The 21,415-nt window shown below is 38.8% G+C and overlaps 3 protein-coding genes across 12 annotated transcripts in view; 1 reads left to right on the forward strand and 2 right to left on the reverse strand.

Moving 5' to 3' along the window:
* Positions 1-728: 728 nt before the first annotated feature.
* On the reverse strand, positions 729-3,928 carry SPC25 (SPC25 component of NDC80 kinetochore complex; the record flags this gene model as incomplete). Its single annotated transcript, XM_080622029.1, has 5 exons — positions 729-1,054; positions 2,049-2,147; positions 2,700-2,838; positions 3,601-3,692; positions 3,778-3,928. The coding sequence occupies 5 exons, from the start codon at positions 3,926-3,928 to the stop codon at positions 921-923; spliced, it is 615 nt and encodes a 204-aa protein (XP_080478155.1). The 3' UTR covers positions 729-920.
* Positions 3,929-4,549: 621 nt separating this feature from the next.
* G6PC2 (glucose-6-phosphatase catalytic subunit 2) lies at positions 4,550-20,690 on the forward strand (the record flags this gene model as incomplete). 10 transcript variants are annotated; one of them, XM_080621944.1, is made up of 8 exons in its annotated part: positions 4,550-4,566; positions 5,986-6,072; positions 9,777-9,881; positions 10,341-10,414; positions 10,735-10,844; positions 13,869-13,980; positions 14,879-14,994; positions 16,094-20,687. In XM_080621944.1, 5 exons carry the CDS (start codon positions 10,365-10,367, stop codon positions 16,603-16,605), a joined length of 900 nt encoding a protein of 299 aa, XP_080478070.1. In that variant the 3' UTR covers positions 16,606-20,687. The 10 variants fall into 10 exon arrangements, 9 of the variants coding, with proteins under 9 accessions (XP_080478070.1, XP_080478068.1, XP_080478066.1 ...); XM_080621942.1 differs by lacking the exon at positions 4,550-4,566 and adding an exon at positions 4,583-4,876; XM_080621943.1 differs by lacking the exons at positions 4,550-4,566; positions 5,986-6,072 and adding exons at positions 4,666-4,688; positions 5,426-5,576.
* Positions 20,691-21,415, reverse strand: part of ABCB11 (ATP binding cassette subfamily B member 11) — a gene marked incomplete at its 5' end in the record, with an annotated part of 48,958 nt that continues 48,233 nt past the window's right edge. The window contains one exon of the mRNA XM_080621935.1: positions 20,691-20,902. Coding sequence (XP_080478061.1) covers positions 20,702-20,902 — 201 coding nt within the window. The 3' untranslated portion in view covers positions 20,691-20,701. The remainder of the gene's footprint in view (positions 20,903-21,415) is intronic.

A 21,415-nucleotide genomic window follows, 5' to 3' on the forward strand; every position in this document is an offset into this window, starting at 1 on the left:
GAAAAAGAATGGTTCTAATCAAAGCTGAGTACTGCAGCCATACTATTCTTCTTCATAAGCTGCAAGAAGCATGGATCTATTTGTAACTACTATATGCCTTAAGATTTGCAATGACAATAAATAGTCTGTCACTGCAACATGGTTTATGTAGTAAAGGAAAATGAGTAGTCTATTCTAAAACATGCTAAGGCTGGTAATCTTATGAGTGTTACTTTGCCACTGCAGTTGAAGTTTCAGGCCAGCTCTTCTGCTCAGCTAGGTGTTTTGGGAGCCAGGAATCTTAGGGCAAAGCAGGGTTCTATTTCAGGTCTCTAGGATTTCCTCATCAAATCAATACAAAGTTTCTACCTGCTTCTATCGAAAGCTTTATTCAAGAAGAGCATGTACATCAAATGGTTTTGTTACTAAAACGTAAACAGACACCCAGACAAGAATAGACAAGAAAATATATAGCTTGACAGACAAAAAAAAATAAAAACCATGATTTACATACATGAAAATGAGCCATAACACTGGAGAGTCCAAGATGGTAAAATTTAAGTTACCTGTGACACAGGTAACTGCACTAATAGCTGAGCTCCACTGCATCATTTTGGTAGGTGTCAGGCCTATTCCAGCCACGCACAAACCTGAAAGATGCTTTTATGCATGTATTACAGAAAATACTTTTTAATGTCTTCCTGAGCTAGCTAAAAAGAGGTCATTACATCATTATTTGCTAGTGGATCAAAACATACATGACTGGAGCCATTCAGTTAAGCAAATAACTACACTGTTATTCAAAGAATAATCCAACATGTCTCTCCATAATAGTGGACTAAAATACCATTTTCCTTATTTTTTTTATTGAGAAATTAGACACAAGTAATTACATATTTTCACAATAGATGAAGAAAAGAAAAGAGAGGTATACACTTGTTTTATGTAGACTGTTTACAAGATAAAGCAACAAAAGCTTTTCTGATGTTGGCAACCATCGCAGAAAAATTGTTAGTTTCTCTCACTTTGAGTTGGAGCTCTGCAATACAGTCCAGAGGAGGATTACAGGAAGTCACTAAAACAACATGAATTTCCAAAAGATTAGACTATTATAAAAAAAAAAAAATTGTTTTAGTGTTTTTCCACACCTATGAAATACAAATGCAGTTTATCTTTGTATTTTTTAGCTTCCTCATTAGCCCATTAAATCATTTTCTTTCAGCAGACAAAGCCTCAAACACCACACATTCTTGTTTCATTTCTAAGCTTCCCAATCCAGTGCTGTGCTCCTGCTTGAATTGTTACAGCAATTCCCAGTAATCCATAGCCTGCTCAAAAATTGAAACACATTCCTAAACATTTTCGCTGCTCTGCAGGAACGCAGATTGAAAACCTATGTAGCCCAGCATGTGATAACCTTTTAGCTTCAGCACAGATTAGACTTGAATTAATAAAACCAGAAATCTATACGATCCAGGGCACAGCAAAGCAACAGTAGTATTTGTCTAGACAGTACTCAGCACAGTACTGAAATTACTGCTACTGTTCTTCCTAACTGAAGTAAGATCCATGTTGCAAAACCAGCTTTAAGAGCTGAAAGGCCCCCTTACAGAGGGGGAATGGTAGATTTCAAGTTTTAGTCTTTCTCCTATGTCAAACAACTGTAAGGGCTCCCCCTCAGTTAACAGGGAATCTAGTTTCTCCTGTCTTCTAGACTTCTAAACTAACCTGAACTATGCCTGTCAGCATAAACACTCATTTTAACATTAAGGGAAGGAGCAACAGACTACAACCAACATATCTGTTTCTCTGTGCATCTCTCTCCTGCTTTGCTTGACACAGAATAAACGCAACTCCGCAACTGGAGGGGAGTGAAGCAGTTGTATTTCATGCACATTAACAAGAGAAGCTACATTTTTAAAAAAAATATTACTATTGCTAAATTTATCACTCAAAAATTGGAAGATAAAGGTTATAACTAAATGGCACTTCATTCCCCTTCCCCTTCCTTTTTTTTTTTTCCCAAATAGGGGCATCAGAATCTGCTTAAATAGTTAAAATTCACATACCTTCATAATCTCCTTGTTCATTTATGGAAAAGGTACACACATATGGTTTGTCAGGATCTTTGTGGTCGATGTGTCTGAATATAAACTGTAATTGTTCATCTAAAGCAAATACAAACACCATTATACCCTCTGCTGGAGGGTCACAATGATGACTAAAAAAATCATGATGTGAAGCTACAATTTTAATTAATATTTGTAGAACACGTACAAGATAAGCAACCCTAGTCTCTTTGAAAGACAAATGCATTTTAACATACTGTATTTTGCCATTTGAGAGACAGTGGTAATACCTGAACTAAGACAACTCTTCAGTTGTCTAAGCTAGGATGTTCTTCACTGCACAATCCAACATTAACCATATTGTATTATTGCACATGGAAACTTACTGTGCGTTCTGCGTATCTCCAGTCCAAGCCTCTCTTCATAGAATGTTTTCAACTTGCATAGTTGTTCTTTTCTCTCTTCAATGCTTTTGGGATTAGAAGCTATTGGTAGAATTTTAAAAGCCACCATAAATACCAAAGTAAATGTGAAACAAGCACATTAAAAAAAAAAAAAGTGTTTGAAACAGTAGAAAAACCTATCAAAAACAACTGTTGAAAACAATTCCTCCTCTAATCAAGAAAATGTATTCATCCTTTGCTTGCTTACTTTCCTTCTTCATCTGTTCTTTAAGCTCTTGAACGCTGTCAGTCAAGTCCTTGTTTTGCTGCTTTTCTTGATTAAGCATAGATTTTATTTCTGTCAAGTGCCCTTCATTTTCTGATATGCATTGGCTCAGCTGGATCATCTCTGAAAAGAGGCAAGTAAATATGAACATATACAGTTGATTAATTAGGTCCCTGATATTTAGCACTCAGCTATATAGTTTGAGATTACTTATTTGAGTAAAACCCAGTTAAAAGCATGCTACCTCAAAGAGTGAAGTCAGCATAATTATACTAAAAGCAGCAAATAAAAGCTGAAAGTTATTCAGAAGAGAAGCTACTGAGTAGTGGGCTCCTCTGACTCTTCAATCAGATGCAATTTGTTTCTGGTGCCAGCACTATACACATCTTCAAAGCACGAGGATTGTGGATCCTGTACACAGGCAAATTGATAGAAAGCAAGGAAGAGAAACACTGATAGTAGAGTTGCAATTATTTTTGCCTGATATTCTGAGGTTTAACTACAAATTCAAAGACGTTAATCCTACACTGATAGACTGACTATATTCTATTGCCAACATGGAAAAGGTGTAAAAAATCCTCACAATATTTAACTTTACTAAGCAATTTAACTTGTTTTTCCTATTGCAGTCAACAAGTTCTGATGCTTTGTTGTTTTAAATACATAGGCACCCAAGACCAGTCTACAGAAAACTTCTACTAGACCTTTATTTATTTGCATCAGGAAGGAAGTTTTCCAACAAATTGCTTTTGACTTGCAATTTACATCCTGTAACCAACCAAATATGTTTGCTTTTAATTCTCCTTTCATTCTGAAGTTGTTACCTTTTAAAATGGGAAGTTAAACATTATTCAGCTGTAAGTTAACTTTAGAAATATTAGACACAATGAATCAACCACCATACTGTACCATTGCTATACTCCTGAATTTTATCAATCATCAGGTCCATTTCTTTCAGCTTCTTGGACCATTTCTCTGAAATGAAAAATTATTTCAGTTATCTTAAGCATGATGGTAATTTGAAAAAAGCAGAGGTAAGAGGAACACAGAGCCTTTTTACCTGAAAGTGCTTTTATGAACTCCCTGCATGAATCTCTCAGTGCTCGACTCTGAGTGATTTGTTCACTCACAATGCTTCGTAATTCAGTGCAAAAATCTTCTATTTCTCTTTCGAAGAAGGCGATTTCATCTTCTCCCTTTACATTGGCCATCGTGCTACAACAAACATGTCAGTGAGTAAATGCAGTACCAGAACACCCAAGCCAATCGCAGCAGATTACAGTCACAGGATAAACCTTCAACGCTGATTTTATCCCTTCAGGTTGTTAAGGCCTCTTCCCGTAGCTTGTTTTTGCTGTTACCGTTACAATAAGCAGTTAACAGCGGGAGCTGCTTTTCTTCTGCTTCTCTACCAGCGATGCGTCAAGAGGAGGCCCTGCACTGCGTTGTGTTCGGGATTGTCGCGGTACCGGCAGCCGCTCGCGGGATCCGGCAGCGCCTCGCCTCGACCCCACCAGGCGCTCCCACCCCTTCGCCGTTCTCCCGCGGGGCTTACCGCCTTCTTTGTCCGACGAGTTGACAGCAGCGGCTATCCCTGTGATGCAGTACGGGGATGCACTACCGAGCTGAGCCCTGCCTGAGAACCTAGGCGGCACGAGAGGCGGAACACCGAGGCCACTGTAACCATCAGCTTTTAAACCGCCAACATCTTCCCGCCTCCTCAATAGCTGCTTCCTAACTGGGCACCGCTTCTGCCCGCCTGGCAACAAGCGGGCTGCTGATTGGTTTGGTTATGCTTAGTTGAGGCTGGAGGCGCAGGGTGTGCTGGGAGTTGTGGGGCGTCACTGAGGTAACGGTCCATCCTGGAGAGAGGCGGAGCTGCCATGACGAGTGGGGTTGGGTGGCGCAGCTATGGAACCGTTTGGGGTTTGCGGTGGGGGTCTGTGCCGGTGCTGCGAGGGCGAAGCAGCTGTAAGTCGGCCACCTTCCCCCGGGAAGTGTCTGTTTGGATTATGACGTGTTCTCAGGGACTGCTGAAGGGTGGCGGTTGTGCTGCCTGCCGCGGCGGGGAGCGAGGCCGATCGATGGGGAAAGCCTGGCGCGATTTGTGCGGTTTACGGTTCCGTACTGAACGAAGTCAGGCTTGAACCGGGGAGCAGGTTAGCTTCTTTACTTTCCTGTGAAGTTAGAACTTATTTCCAGCGTTAAGGTTATTCCCGCAACGTACTTAGGTAACTTAGTCATGAACGTAATACATAAACAGAAATGTAGCCTCATGACCTAAACTAGTACAGGTCATATGCTGCTAAAATCCTCTGTTAGGTCTGATTAAGGACGGTCTGTAATCAGGAACACTAGCACCTAACCTTGCAGTAACTCTAGCCCAGGCACTTGTTCTGTTTTACTTTTTCCCCCTCAATTCCTGTTAGCAGGCTAACAGGGTGGTCATGGATGTATGAAGTTTCCATAGTGATTTACCCTGGTTTTAGCGCTAAAAGTTTTGCTGGAGACACTGTAAATGTACCGTGTAACCCTTTTCTGCACGTGCCAGCTCCTCAGGGGTGTCTTTGTAACCCAGGGGTACTCAGTTAAACTTCAAGTCCAGAGATGTACAAGGACAGCAGCAGAGTGACAATTAACCTGCAGTCAAGCTTAAGGGCAAGCTACTGCCAACCAGGATTTCTTGCTTTATTTTATTGCTATCTCAGAGTCTATACAGGGCTATTCCAGAGCTGGGTGAAGTGGTAAATGAGAACTATAGTTCAGGGTTGGAGAGCTACTGCAGCTTCAGTGGAAACTGCTAAAGGAACACAAAATTGAAGAGCTGGTGCTAATAAACAGACTCAGCATGTTCTTTGGGTAGGTTTCTGACCTCACTGCTCTAAGGCTGGCTTGAGGCTAATTTCAGGGATTAGAGAATGGCAATAAACAAAGCAGTGATGTTAAATGAAAAGGAACAAAAAGATGCAGTGTTGCCCTTGTGGGTCCAGACTCCATTTCTGCTTGCAGTTTATGGAGCTTGAAGGATTGTTGTTCACTGTTGGAACTCTAGGTTGCCTGTGATTTCTAAAAAGTAGCTATTCATACTTACAGTAACTAGAATTCCTTAGATGTGACTTTTCTGTGAACACGCCAGAATTGTATTCTATGCATTGTTTGTATCATTTATGCTTACACATACAGACATGCACAAATATAAGCAAGTATTAAGGTGTGGCAGTTACTGTATTGCAAACAGAAGGTTTGTTAATTTCCTGTATTTGCATAGTGAACTTTATAGCAAGGAATGATGACAGTGTGCTAACTAGGAGGATTAGATTAAGATGGAAGAACCAAGAGAAGGCAGCTGTTTCAGGTTAGTATTTGCTAAACCTCTACTGGCCAGTCCAACCCTAAAGAAAGCCTGACCTTAACTAGGGCCACCTGGGTCCAATGAGGAATGCTTGAGGGAATGAAATGTAGAAACAAAGAAGGAAAGAGCTTCTTGAAAGGTTCTTTTTCTAAATCTAAAATTAAGATATATCTTCTCAGTATTCCATTTGGAAAATAGTCATAGCTAAGAAAATAGCTGTCAGCTGTTGTATACAGTGTGCTTGTGAACTTACTAAATTGCTGCTTAATCCTTGTTGCTGCTCCAGTGCCAATGGAAACACTGATGTAGAAGTTAATGTTATTGTTCAATTAACTAAGCATAATGTACCAGAAAGTTAGGCCCAGCACATAGGCCTCCATTAACAGTGTTTTAGAAAATGTTTGCTTTGATGGCTTTTCCTTCCCTTGCAAACATTTGCTTAACAACATCTGATACCCGTTATGTAATATTTGCTCTAATATGTAGGTGTAAAGCAGCAGTAAACAGTTTATCCTCCCTTCAGTGGATCATCAGCATGATTCTTGTTCCTACATTTTCATCAAACATATATAAAGTTTCGGATAGTCTCTGGTTTTGTATGTCTTGGCAAACAAAATATATCAAGAAAATACTAATTAATTAAAAACTTTTTATAATGAACAGGTAGGGTTTTAAAGGTTTTTGCTTTGCACTAATAATTTATTTGATTATGTGAAGGTCAAACCTTGGTTCTGTAATATCAAAACAAAACAAAGCTTTGATTTAGAAACTTAATTGCATGCACATTCTGACCGTTTTGTACAGAGCACTGTTTTTCCTCACAATTCAGTGTTCTAAAATACAGCAGATAGTTTTATTTCATATAATATCCCAAGTAAGTTTGAAATACTAAGTGTATTACAGAAGCATTTTGCAGTGCTTTTCATAAAAAAAGGGAGGGGGGAAGCCTTTTGAGGGACTATTTCTTTTTTATTAGTTTAAAGAAGTTATTAAATATAATATTTCAAGACATTTTGCCATCTTTGGTTATTAGAGATAGGAAGGTCTTTAATGCTTCAGACTTTTATAGGTTGTGAAATATCATAGGACAAGAGATGACTTGCATGTCAGTTGTTGACAGCCTCTTGGATGAAGCACACTCCGTTGTGCTTCCAGGCACAGTGAGAGCATCACCTGAACTCCTGCTCGCACAGAAACCTGTTTACCTGTTCCCAAAACTTCCTGCTTTCTGTTTGCAGATTTGGATTTGGTTGGGTTTTTTTAAACGTCTTTTAGTAACATGACTCCTCTGGTATGTCTTAACGTGGGTATAGGAGCTTTTGAAACAGAAATAACTTAAGAGAAAACTGGAGATTGTTTATGTTTGCTATTAGTCTGCGTTATGTCTAAGTGCTTATCTTTCTATATAAGCAGAAAGATAATCAAGAAAATCAGTAGCAGGAGGCCTTTAGCATTTAAACTAGAAGAGGTTACTTCACTGAAACATTGCCAAGGCATACCTTCACATGTTGTATTAACAAAGTTTCTGGAGAACCAAAGTGTGCCTGAGTGGTTCTAGCTGAAGAAGAGTTCAGCCTGAGCAGGTGCAGCACTATCCCAGCAGATAATGTGGGTGGGTGGATTTGTATTTATAAATTAAAAAACATGCAAAAAGTTCCTGTGATGATGGTTCTGCACATCCTGTGTCAGAGAGGCAATTTTTCTGATACTATTGAGTAACAATGGTGGCATTAAAGAGAGACTGTAAAGTGATCTATTTTATTACTTGGTAGACTCTCCTGAGGAGATTAAATTGACTTTTGATGGAAACTTATTTGTTGCAAAATATTTTTCCTAATGGAACAATAGTTATTTAGACTTAACATCATTACAGTTGCTGTTTTAACTATGTACTAGAAGATGACTTACTCGGCCACCAAATGGCTTGACATTTATACAAATTATTCTCTATAATCGAGACTGATAAACACAAGAAAACCTCAGATTCTTCACATTTTTGCATACTAAGCCCAAACATGCACAAAAGAGTGATTTTTTTTTTTTTCTTTTTTAATTGTTATTCTAAGTCCTGTTTATCTTCAAAGGAGAAATACTTTTGCAGACAAAAAAATGTGGCAAAAGGACATTTTTTCTAGTAATAAGGTATAACAAGTTACTTGAGAGAGAGATGTTTCTAAGCAAGTACATTCTTGGGAAAGAACTGGGAGAGAGAAAATAAATTCCATCAGTTTTATTTATATGACAGTTCCCTTGCTGGACACCCTGCAGTGCTATAAGCTATACAGCTTTGGTTAGCAAGAAACAAACCTCCCCAGATATTTGCAGCTAAAAAGTTAGGAGAAACTGATTGTTGAAATATCCTGAAATTTCGGCTTTGGAAGGATTTTCCTTGAAATCAGGTGATACCAGTGGAAGTGAGTAATTCAGTCAATGTACACAAAAATGTTGTAGTAGTTCTTCAGAAACAGTGCATATAATTTTAAATCACTTTTTAACTCTAAGGTTTTCTACCTGGCTCAATGCAGTGGGTAGCAATAAACATATATAGGATTAAAATCTGCTAAAAAGTTTCTAAAACCAGACTATTAATAGCTAAAGTAAATGCAAGTAGCTGAAGTAAATGCGAGATTGTGTCGGGAAGAGAGGTCTTCTAAGTCCATTTAATTGTCATGCCTTCTTTGCTGAATCTGCTTAATGTTTCCATGTGACTTCCCTGACCACACGTCATAAAGCTAGGTTAAGCTGCTAAGTCTCTCTTCAGCAAAACCAATTAAGTAGTTTATATCTTTGTCTCCACAGCTTGTGTAGTTTAAGTGCAGTGCAGAAAGCAGTAGGGAGGTGTGCAGTGCACATATACAGCTGATTTTGTTTTTCTGATTTTAATTGTTGCAGATACATAGATAATCTTTATTAAAAGGTATTAATATGCCTGAATATTGGAGCCTGATAAAGAACTGAAGTTTTCTTCTTGCTCCGATGATATCAAATGATGGTATCATCAGACTCTTGGTATCCATTTAATCTTATCTGGAAAAAAATTTTTCATGTAGCCGCCTCACAAACTAACATAAGCTTTTCTTGTGCTACAGTTATTAGTACTAATATTGATAAATCTCATGTGCTAATATGTTGTTTGCTGTATACTCTTAAAATCCTGCTATCTGGGAGAATCTCAGTTGCCCCTTGGCTGTTTGCCCTGGAGAGCCTAAGTGCTTCATTAGGGAATGCTTCAGGGAAATACTCCTCATCATCTGCTCCCAGGCTTGCTCTGGTTTGCCCAGCAGGGCGATTTCTGCCAGCCTGGGTAGCAAGAAGGGGGCTTGCAGGAGGTTGGGCTTCAGCTCCTTCTAGCAGAGGTGTGTATGACTTGCCTGGTGTAAGCCGCATGCAAGAATGACAATACTGATTGAGATGACTTGTAGACTAAGCTTCATCTGCATTGTGCCCTGAAATAATGTGGCCTCTTGTATAAAGGAATCAATTGTTTTTCAGTGCTTTGAGAATATTGCTGCTTTAAGAGAGAATCTAGATCTCAGCAGCATTATTGGTGTATGGTGGCTAGCTTTATTTTCCATGACTGAAAATATGTTGTGCAAAGTATTAGTCACAGCATGGTAGCCACATTCTATTTTGAAGTGAAATGTACAGCTTTGATGACAGCTCTGCAAAGACCAATTAATTGTGTATTCTTTCTATCCTTTATACAGGCAACACTTAATGAAGTATACACATTACTGATGTCCATCTTGCGGAGAAATGAACTGTGAGAAAATTCAAGCAAACATGTTCCAACTGTTCACAGAGAGAATTGCGTAAGTTACACATTGTGTTTCCACAAAACTTTCCCCGCAATTTGCTGCTGCTCAGCACATACTTCACTTAGCTTCCTCCAATTACAATTTGCAAACAAAAGCTTTCCAGTGCTAACAGACTCATGTGGTTACCTGGTGCTTGGGAGCCACGTGTTCTAGGAATGGCTGGGTACAGGGTGCTGATAGAATATAAAGGCAACGTCAATCACCTGCTCTCATTTTTTAATAGCTCCCCTCCGTGGTTCTTGTTCTCCATCACTAGAAACCTAAGTTTAAAGGAACTTTACTATTTCAAGTACAGTTTAATCCATTAAGATGGATCTCCTTCATAGCAATGGTGTGCTTATCATTCAGCATTTACAGAGGGACTACAGGGCTTACCAGGATTTGCTTAATTTTATGTCACACATTGGTGATCCCCGGAATATATTCTCAATTTATTTTCCTCTTTGGTTTCAGCTCAACCAAGTGGTTGGTACTAAAATGATATGGGTGGCAGTCATTGGTGATTGGTTCAACCTCATATTTAAATGGTAAGAAGTTGGATTTATTTTAAAATATGGTATTTTTAATGATGGTTACTATATGTGCCTCAAGCTTAGAAAACTTTCTTTGAATAATGTACTAGTAGGCTTTGCCCTGTAATTGTTAAACAGGAATTCACAATGAAGATATTTAACATATGTTTGAAATGACATTTTGATAAGGCAAGAACATCATATAGAACTATTACAGAATAATTTTGGCAGTATAGCTCTTTGTATTCCTTGTAAGAGTATTTATCATGCTTTACTGAGGCCTTCTCACATACAAATATTTTTACTGTGTTTCTGCCTCTCTTTTTTTCGGTCAGGATTTTATTTGGCCATCGCCCCTACTGGTGGGTGCAAGAAACAATGATTTATCCCAATCAGTCAAGCCCGTGCCTTGAACAGTTTCCTATAACATGTGAAACTGGACCAGGTAAGAAATATTTGAGATTACATTGGCACATTTAATACAGATAGTGGCTTTTGCGGGGAGAGGGTGTGACTTGTATAAATCTTGGAGCTCATGTCTAAAATAGCAGCAAAACACAGGAAAAGAAAAAGGAATAAATAAAATGTGATAGTTTTGCTTTAAAAGTAAACCCTACTAGCATGAACCAGCATATCTGAGAGGAATTACAAAACCTGTGTCATGGGTTCAAAAAGTGTGATTCGCCTGCTTTGATAGATTATTTTTAGGAGCAGTTGCAGTGTCAATGACATCAGCGTGAGAAGACAAATACCACATTGTCTAAGAGTGTTCCAAAACAGACTGGGGGCCATTGAGTTTGAGGGCTTGTGCACTATTGCAATGATTATTCAAACCATAAAGAGGTAGTAGGCGTTCAGAGTAAATAACAATAGTGTCAACAATCGATCATGTAATATACCAGAAGTGGAAATGGAACCTCTCTTTGCAGAACCAGACACTGGCACTGAATGGAGGGCGAACACTTATGTGTACAAAGTGGGGGGGGGTGTGGTGTGGAATTCTTAAGAAAAAATGCACCTTTATGATGTATTTTCACTTTTTTAATCTTATTTTCTTCTCTGCAATATTGCTCAAGTTAAATGAGCTTGTGCAACCCTGCCTAACATGAAATAAGGTAAACTTGCTTGGAGCTGACTGAATTTAGTTTAATTCCTTTTACAAGAAAATATTGACTGTGGAAATGAATGTGCTGAGTGCCTCGTGAGTGCCACTGCAAGCTTTTAAGGGGTTTGCAGAGCTGTATTTTGTTAACAATATCTTGCATTATATCCCATTGTAATATTGAACTAGAAGCTTAAGCACTTGTACCAGGCAGGTTTCATAATGCCTGGTCTATATGTGATCTGCAGTCTGTTTCAGGTGAATTTATTTGGGACCTAACCTGAAGTATTAAATTCCTTCAGATGTTTTCAAAAGCCCTCAGAACTGAGCCCGTTCAGAACCTTGTCATTCCAAGTCCTGGCTAAGGAACCAGTGTGTTTCATTTTGATTCATTGAGTCAGAAGTTCTTTTTTCCCATTATTTTCTTTCTGAAGTAACAAGTCATTCCTGTTTCTGTCCAGTGGGTACAACTGTCATACTGATTCCTGATTTTCTTATAATGGCCACATTTTCTCCCACCTCCAGATTTGCCTTTGACTATCAACAATATCTCAGGCACCTTTCCCTCATTAACAAGAGGAGGTGAAGTCTGCACAGCTGTTAGGTGCACACAGTCAGTGTCTGAGCCTACACTGTACTTCACACACTTTTAAAATGTGCAGCTTACATGAAAAGACTAGAGAAGCAGCTGCAGGTGTGACAAAGGCATATCCAAATGCTGCTAACCCCAAATTCTGCGGCTCAGCAAAAGGCAAAGCTGAAGGAACTGTTTATATGACTACATGGCAAGCAATGTAGGAGCCGAGTTTGGTTTGTACTTCTGGAATGAACTGAACTAAAAAACCACAGCCATCTTTTCTCTGGTATTTGTAAGATTTTTGAGAACATAAACTTAAACTGGAGTTGATGCTGCTTCTAGTCAGTAATTTGCAGATGAGCTATGAAATGTTTTTCCTAAATTACATTTTCCTCGATGACAACAAAAAAACTTTCCCAGTGCTGATATACAACATTATGGTTTCCTTATCAGTGATGTTTGTTCCATTGTAAGGTTTAGAAGTGTGCATCTGTTCTGAAATGAACAATATAGTTGGTAGCTTGACTACTAAAGATACTGCCAAGCAGAGTACCAAAAATAAGTGCAGGGAGCCAGGAATGATTGTGCTTGTCCTCCCTAAACATTCCAGCTTTGCTGCTTCATTGAAATATTCTTTTTCTTTGCAAGCTACTACATAGTGCTGGATCATAACACATTCTTCAGCCAAAATCGTTTCTTCTGCTCATGAAATAACCCTGTCCGTTTTACTTCTCTTTTGTCTTGACAGAAAGCCAAGCTGTAAAAGTGGTATAGACAGATTCCAATAATCTAATTTTTTTCTCCTTTCCTGGTGAACAGGGGAAAAGAAGTAATTTTAGGAATTGCTTTCCTTGCATCATGCCAGCATACTTTGTATTTTGGTGATTTCCATGGTTGTAGGAACTTCTCTATGGTTTCATATTGTTTCCAGCAAACTTAAAATTTGATTCATTAGATTAAAACAAATTACACAAGTATTGTTATATCTGGACTAAAAAGAAATCACTACTGATCTCTTTGAGAGTGTGTTCCCTGTTACAGACTACTGTGAATACAGCCATTATTCGGTATGTTACAGCATCATTTCGTGTGCCAGTTCCACTAATAATGTTTCCAAGCTATTTGAGATTGTACACTACCTTAGAATTTGTAAAATAAGTCCAAGTAAAGCATAAAGACGCAGTTCTTCCATCACACTTCAGACACAGTTCTAAATTCATTACAAAACTACCTAAAATGTTAATTACCTGTAATATTACTAATGAGACACAGATCATAATCTCAATTGCTAATGCCATGGTAATTGACAAAGCAAACAAAAGGCAATTTGGAAGGGCCATCTGAAGTTGTACTGATAATTTAGAATGTTATAAAGAGGTAAATCTCTGTTGCACGCCTAATTATGAGCTAGCCCATTCAAAACCTATTTCATCCAATCCTCATATGTAACTTCTATCTTACAAGCCCTAAGAGACCCCTAGATGCTTTTTTTAATGCACAATCACAATCCAAAGCTAAGTAAGAACAATACTATGCTTTCCAATCCAGACAGGAGTATAAGATGGTTAAGCTGTTATCAACTTGATTTCAGACAAACTATTCTGTGATTCTATAATTCTATGATTCCTTTGGATGAGTCTTCTGAAAAAATAGCTTTTGAGAAGTAGTTGATATTCTTTAAGCCTTTGCTAGCCATTCTCTTTCTGCATGATTAGGTGCCTGAGGAACTACCAGTAGACATTTTCTATATGACAAATGTTATGGAAATATTTCCTTTTTGTTTTCACTAGGAAGCCCATCCGGACATGCCATGGGATCTTCTTGTGTCTGGTATGTAATGGTCACTGCAGCACTTAGCTACACAGTTAGATGGAAAGATAAATCAGCAGTTAGCCTTCACAGGTCAGTGTCTCTGCTATTCTAACTCATGCAGATGTTTCTTTATCTTTATGCTCTGGTTTTAATGGACTTATTTTAACCAAATGCTCAAAGTCTGCTCTGTCCAGCTTGTAAAAAACCAACCAACCAACAAAAAAAACACACACACACACAAAAAAAGAAACAACCACCACCAAAAAACCAAACCACCGCAAAACGACAAACCAACCATTTATTATGGTCTGCTTCAGCTAAAGAAAAAGAATATTAAAAGGATTTATCCATTTGTATAGCTTGGTGTTTATTAACTTACAGTCACTGCATAAAATGTCTCTATTAGCTCCTAGTAAAAGTTGTGTCATGTCTTCAGTGTTGAAAATCTTGAATTCTGTTGTCTTTATGTGTTGCACCTTTTGGTTAATGCATAAATTTACTGCTTTGATGGATGCTGCCTTGGCCCATTTTAAAGCAAATGTGCATAAAGTTGGCGAAGGTCAGTGCAACATGTTGTTCAACTGTGTGGGGAACTCTTATAACTGCTTTGATGGCTGTTCTTTCTAAGGTTGTTCCCATGTGATGTGAATTTTGTCATCAAATAATTGAACTTTTTCGTTTAGATATGACTTCATGATAAGAAATATGTTCAAGGTACTAGGGCTAATTTAACTCACCATTGATGACTTTTATCACTAAAACCATGGTGGTGTCTTAGAACTAAAAGTAGTGGGGTGTGTTCCTGCAGCCATAGATATGGCTGCAAGAGCAAACACTTGGTAATGTTTTAGTACCGACTTCTGGTTTTTACTCACCTGATTGTAAACTTTTCTACTTGTCACCCTCTGCTTGATAAAAATATGAGCCTGACAGAAAGGGGCCTGGTGTAAATTAGTAGGTGAAATTTTGTCTTATTTTTCCGTTTTAGACTGACATGGTCATTCCTCTGGAGTATTTTTTGGATTATCCAGATCAGTGTGTGCATCTCAAGAGTATTCATAGCAACGCATTTCCCTCATCAAGTTGTTATTGGAGTATTTGCTGGTAATGCTGCTAGGTTTTTCTTTTCAATGTGTATGCAAAATCTGAGAAAAACAAAGTATGAGAGATGGCGAGAGCTTTTTAGTAGTGCTCCTTAGCTTGCAGCTCTAGTGGTGTTCTTACCTCTCCAGAAGGATGTGATGATGATGATGATAGACTAATGGTAAAATTTGTGAGGTATCTACTGTCTTTGTAATTGACATGAGGAGAGAGACCTTGGCCATGTGCCATTTGATGCTGCACACTACCACAGGCTAGCTCCAGCTGGTGTGGCTGCACCTGATCTTTATCTGGCCCTCTTAGGGGGAAGCTATGTGGTTCACCTCAAATGGTGTCCAGGCATAAACTACCTTGTATGCAATGTGGGCAGGCATGGAACCAGAGGCCTGGAGCAAAACAGAAAAAGGCAAACTAGCAGTGCAGACTCCCCAGAGTGATTTAAGAAGCTAATGAATGTCTTGCAGAGTTACTTAAACATGTTTCAAATTGGTATTTAGGGAGTTCAAACTATGAACAATCTCTCTAGTGTTTATTTGATCTTGAGGAGGGTCTTGAGCAGAGCATTGAGTGGAGGCTGCCTGCTCCCATTCTTTTTTATGGATGCATAGCAGCCTGGGGGGCACTGGCTGAGAGCCTGCAGTCCAGCTCTCCCTTTTCATAACCAGGATAAAATGAGTAAGAGAGAGGGATGTTCTGTGTCTTTTCCTTCAGCACTCAAAGCTTCTGTTGGAACTGGTGTTGAATTCTGCATTGCTGCGGCCAGTCTTTGAGTGAGGAACTCTTTTGGAAAAGGAATGTTCTAATTTAAATCTTTGATAGGCCTGACTGCACCTCCCAAATGACAACCTAAGTAGTGCCTCATACCAAAGTCATATAGTGCTTGGTACTGAATTGGTTTTTTTTCAAATTAGCATTTTTGAGTGGGAAAAAAAGCTTTGTACTGTACTACAGAAATGGTAAATTGTATGTGTATCTATACTTACCTATTTTCTATATGAAAATACATCTCTTCCAAAGTCAAGTTCTACAGAGGCACTATAAAAAGTGCTTCTTCGAAGTACAAATAAATTATTCCCTATAACACTGAGTTTCTAATCTGCAGGCATTCTGGTGGCAGAAGCATTTGAGCATACACCTGCTATTCAGACAGCAAGCTTGGGAATATACATCAAGACAATCTTGTTTCTTTTCATCTTTGCCCTTGGCTTTTATCTAGTCCTCAAGCTTCTTGATATTGACTTGCTATGGTCTGTTCCGAAGGCCAAGAAGTGGTGTGCCAACCCAGACTGGATAAACATTGACACAACTCCATTTGCTGGACTGGTGAGGAATTTAGGCGCACTCTTTGGCTTAGGTCTCGGAATTAATTCTGAAATGTTCATCACAAGCTGCAGAGGTAAAAATAGCTGTAAGATAAGTTTCCGTGTGGTGTGTATAGCTGCTTCTTTAGCTACACTGCAGCTGTATAATTTCTTTAAGATACCTACTCATACTGAATATTTGTTCTACATTCTCTCTTTTTGTAAGAGTGCAGCTATGCCTCTGACTGTAGTTGCCTTGGTTCCATACTGTGTCCACTCATTAATGAGGAAAACTGAAAAGAAATCTAATTAGATAGAGTTTCCAGATGGTTAGCGATGGGGGAATGGATATGAACTGGTCAAGAACCCTCAACAAAAGGCAGTTTTGCCAACTTATTTTATTCCAAGGGGATGCCACTGCATCTTTGATGTGCTTCTGGTAAGTAACTAGTGCATCCAACATCAGTGCATTGAAGAATGACCTGGCCAGCTCAGAAATACTAATTGCTGATATGTTTTTCCCTAGAAATATTGCAACCACACTGCAGTATGGTTAGAAATGACCCAATACTATGGGTCATAACGAAGTTTCAAAGTATAATCAATTAGCTTTATGTAGCTACTTGGTGGTCTTTTAGTTCTATCCATCTCCAGCTAGATGATGCTTTGAGCCTCAATTGTACATAGTGATACTCAGTATTTAATTTTATATATATATATAGAGAGAGAGATAGATAGATAGATAGATAGATAATTGTGTGTTAAACTGCTAGAGAAGGGTGTGATAGTATCACATCCCCTCCAACTCTACAGCTGTACACTGTGAAAAAGGCCGGCATAGTTATAAACAAGACTTCAGAGTTAACTTATTGAGCTTCCTGAGCAAAACAGCTTCTGATTAAGCCAGATGATGAAAAATACTGAATGTTTATTTTGATTAGACTCTGTAGACTATATTCTTGCATTACTGTGTGGTTTTTGTTATTTCTACCTTTTGAAAGCAGTCACATAAATCATGACTGATACAGATTACACCTTTAATGTTGAAAATGCATAAATATGGTGTAACAAATCTTTGGATTCTGTGCATCTGCGCAAAGCAACAAATTAAGAACGTTGTCAATAATGAAATTGTCTCAGCATATCACCTTGAGAATGTTGTTCAAGTTCCTGTATTGCAAAGGTAAATTAGTCTAGTTCTCTCAGGTCAAGTCAAGTCACACACCTGAATCGCTGGTAGCAGCTGAGTAAATCATGACAATGTGATTGCAGACTGTCACTGCAAGTTTATATTCTTGTCAGCTTTGTTTACCTAAGCACATGAGTAACTGATATGTTAAATATATAGATTGCTATATAAAATGGATATTCTAAATAAAGGCAGGTATTTTCCTTTTTTATTCATTATTTAGCATATACTGTTGCATATTCATTTCCAGTGCAGAATCTTTAAGCAGTATTTTGCTGATGCCATCTCATAAGACATAGTATACAAGCAGCGTAAAGCTGTAATGAGGGCAGCGTATGTATGATCTGATAGCAGTAAGGCTTAAAAGATGTAAGCATGATATTGTTTCTAGACTTCCAGTTAGGTGTGTGATAATTGAAATTGAAAGAATCTTAAGTAATTGGGAAAATAGATGAATAGTTTGAGTTGGCCCTTAGGAATGAACATGGTACAAATTACAGAAGCAAATCTGAAACAGGCATCCTTACTCAAGTGCCTGCTAAGACTGCCTTAAGAAAATTAATCATCTGGTTTTAACAGTCTGAGGAGTACTGTGCTTTATGCATCTCCGGATATCTTCTTAAATGGCTCTCTGAACCCCTTTTTTCCCATGGCAGGTGTCCTGAAACCACTCTGTTCTATAATTGTGACTCCTTAAGCAAAATTATTAAGCTAATGGGACTAGAAGCAAATAATGAAGTACGAAGACAGCTATGACATTGATTTCTCTCATGTTCAGGTTGCTCTGTGCTTTGTTATTCCCTGCTGGTGAGGTGGCCTACAGAGGCATCACAAAACTCTAGGTTGGTCTGGGTATCCTGTGCCTCTCTCCTGACCAACAGTAGGGGATTCTTTGTGCACAGCTGTCTCTGCCTCTTCCTGCAGTGCTTGGGCCTGCTAGCAGGGTTGGCTGTTTTAAGATGGGAGTTATGAGCAGACATCACATTTCTAAGTTCCTACCACATGAGGGTCTGTCCTTCTGTTTGTTAGGATAGACACAACTATAAATGTAAGATGACAACAAGTATTTCTGCAGTATTGTTCAAGGCACTGTACAGACATGTGAGAAGATACGGGTTTTCACTTGCTTTCTTGGTGTCCTGTTAATTCTGCCTGCAACTTCAGTTCTTCAGGGAAAGGAACAAAGATCATTTCCTGTCTGAACCACCTGTTATTCTTTCTACAGCTGTTAAAACATTACTAAAACCAAGAATGGTGCCCATGTGGCTGTGCTCCTGGCAAGGAGATGGGAGGCTCCTTTGGAGGCAGGGGCTAGTCTAGTTGCATTGGCCTTCTCAACAGCTCTGTCCTGTACAGCAGACCCTTGTGACAGATATGATCCAAAATCACAGAAATACTTGTTACCTGCTGCAAGATACTCATCTGCTTGTCTGAAGGGTAAGAGGTGAAGCACTAAAACACAAGAGCCAGTAAAAAAAATACAATTTATTGGTATAATTTGGGTCTCAGAAGTTGTGTGCTTTGTGCAAAAAGTATTATGGATTACAAAGTACATCATCATTGTAGTTTTTAATAAAGTTGTTATTTTTCCATGGCCTAATATAAATTAAATGTCTTACAGGTATGTCAATAGGTTATTCATAGTCACCCTGTCAATAGTTTCAGTCCTGAGCCGTCCAACTAATTATTGTTATGAAACATAAAAAGGCTAAAAAGATTAAACCATGAGCCAAATAATTCAGCTTCCTCTTCCATTTGCAGTTAAAGGTTAAAACACAGATTTCCTTGCCAAAACAGTATTTCAGTGTCAGCTATGTGAGTTCAGCTTGTCTGTTGAAGTAATTCTATTAATGGAGTTGTACAAAAGTTGAAATTGTTTCTTTCTGTCCGGAATTAAGGGATGTATCCTAATAAAGTGTTCACCCTTACAGCTCCATTCAAGTTTGCAGCAGTTGGTATTGTGGTGTAGATTTATAAGGAACTCAGTTGTGCTGAGATTTGTTCTAAAGTGGGTGAACCCTTCTCCTCGCAGCTGCAGCTTTTAGGACATGGAGAATGACTTTTCCAGTTAATACTCTATGATTCAAAGATTTAAATTTAAGATCTAAATTTTGACAGAAACTTAGACTTTCTGTCTCTGCTTTGTCTCCAAGGCCCTAAATGTCACTAAAGGGAAGAGTCCTGTTGTCCTGCAGACAATAACCAATAACATATTTCAGAGAAACATGCAGACCTTATAACACAGAGACAAGCTTCTGCCAGAAGATCCTTCCTGACCTTTGTCATTTCTGAATTAATTGTGCCTCTATTTATCAGCTCTGTTTAAGACCTAATTATGGCTATTTGTTCCACCTTTACTGAACATACTTATGATTTCTGTAAAAATACTCATCACTGTCTTTCCTTCTGAAAAAAAAGAGGACATATCATCCATGACCATCTCTATAGAAGTGATTTAAATAACTGTGATCATTAACTGTTGGATTTTACAGTGATTTAACTAAAGCATTTATTCCTATTCAAAACCTATTTGACAGTTTTGATCAGTGGTGAGAGTGTAGGGCAAATGATCCTCACCAGCTTCTGTTCTTCACCTTGATTGCCTTCCTTACTTGTACAGAGCTGCCTTCTTTGTAAGTACAGGGTTTTTTTGAAGGGGCACAGCCAGACCAGGCTCATGGTGCCAATGCATTAGTGCTGTCATGGCACACAGCAGAAGCCCAGCCTGACAGGTAAGAATTGAAGGGGTGTAAGGGTGGGGGTCTGTACCCACAGCACAGTAAGGGTGACTGTTGTAGTCCTCTGCAGACCAAACGTTAGGAGAGATTTGATCCTTTTAGATACACAGCAGCATTCTCAGGATTATTTCTTACTCATATAGCTTACCTAGAAAAGTGGCAGTTTTCAGAGCAGTAGAGCAGAGGTGTCCCTGATAGTTAGTTGAGGAAAGACGGGACTGTGTAGTCTGACTGCAGGTGGTGGCAATTCCTCAGCAAGGATCTTGCCCATTTTCAGGCTTTTTTGCCCTTAGCAGTGGGCTAAGCTACTTCCTGAATACATCAGCCTGTGCTTAGTCCCCTGCATTTGCCTGACAAGTGTGCTTGATGCAGAAAGCTACATGCATTTAGGGTACACAGAACTCACAATGTTGTAGAGCATTTTGTAGCACAGTGGGGTCCAACAAAGAAAAGCCATTTTTCACAATTAGAATCACAGTGGCTCAGCTAATTGGGGCTCCAGTGGTAACAAGCTTGTAGTAAGCTCCTTCCATTGCCATCAGTTCATCATGAGTGCCCCTTTCAATGATGATTCCTTGTGACATCACAGCGATGATATCTGCATTCTGGATCGTGGACAGGCGGTGGGCAATGACAATGCAGGTACGCCCTTCTCTGGCCTTATCCAGTGCCGCCTGCACAGTCTAAAGGCAGCAGACCAAGTGTCAGTTAAAATACGCAAACCAAAGAGAGTCTCAGGTGGAGAAATGTTATTCTTCAGATTAATTAACTGTATTTGTGCAACAGTTGTAAAAGTGACTGTGAGGCTAAATCAAAGGTTCTGTTACTAGGTGTACTTAGCTGGGTTTATTAGCAGTGCAGAAAGGAACATCCTGTGGTAAAGGTTGGACTTGATGATCTTAAAGGTCTTTTCCAACCTAGTTGATTCTGATTCTATGACAGGTAAGCATGGACAGCAGTAGAAATTAAGGCACGCCTTTATTCAGCTGCCATAATGAACGTCAGCTAGTGTGTTTTTAAATTTTTACCACTTCTCTATTCAGGGTGTAACCAAGTTAAGCAAATTATTGCCCAAGTTCTTGGCTCCCTCACTTCTGTTTTTATTGGGCATTCAAAGCCCATTTTTTGTATGCTTGAATATATTTTAGTTTATTAATGTGCAGAAGCTATATTTATGACATATTGCCACTGAATGC

This window comes from Psittacula echo (genome assembly GCF_963264785.1).
Source record: "Psittacula echo genome assembly, chromosome: 6".
NCBI classification, from domain to species: Eukaryota; Metazoa; Chordata; class Aves; order Psittaciformes; family Psittacidae; genus Psittacula; species Psittacula echo.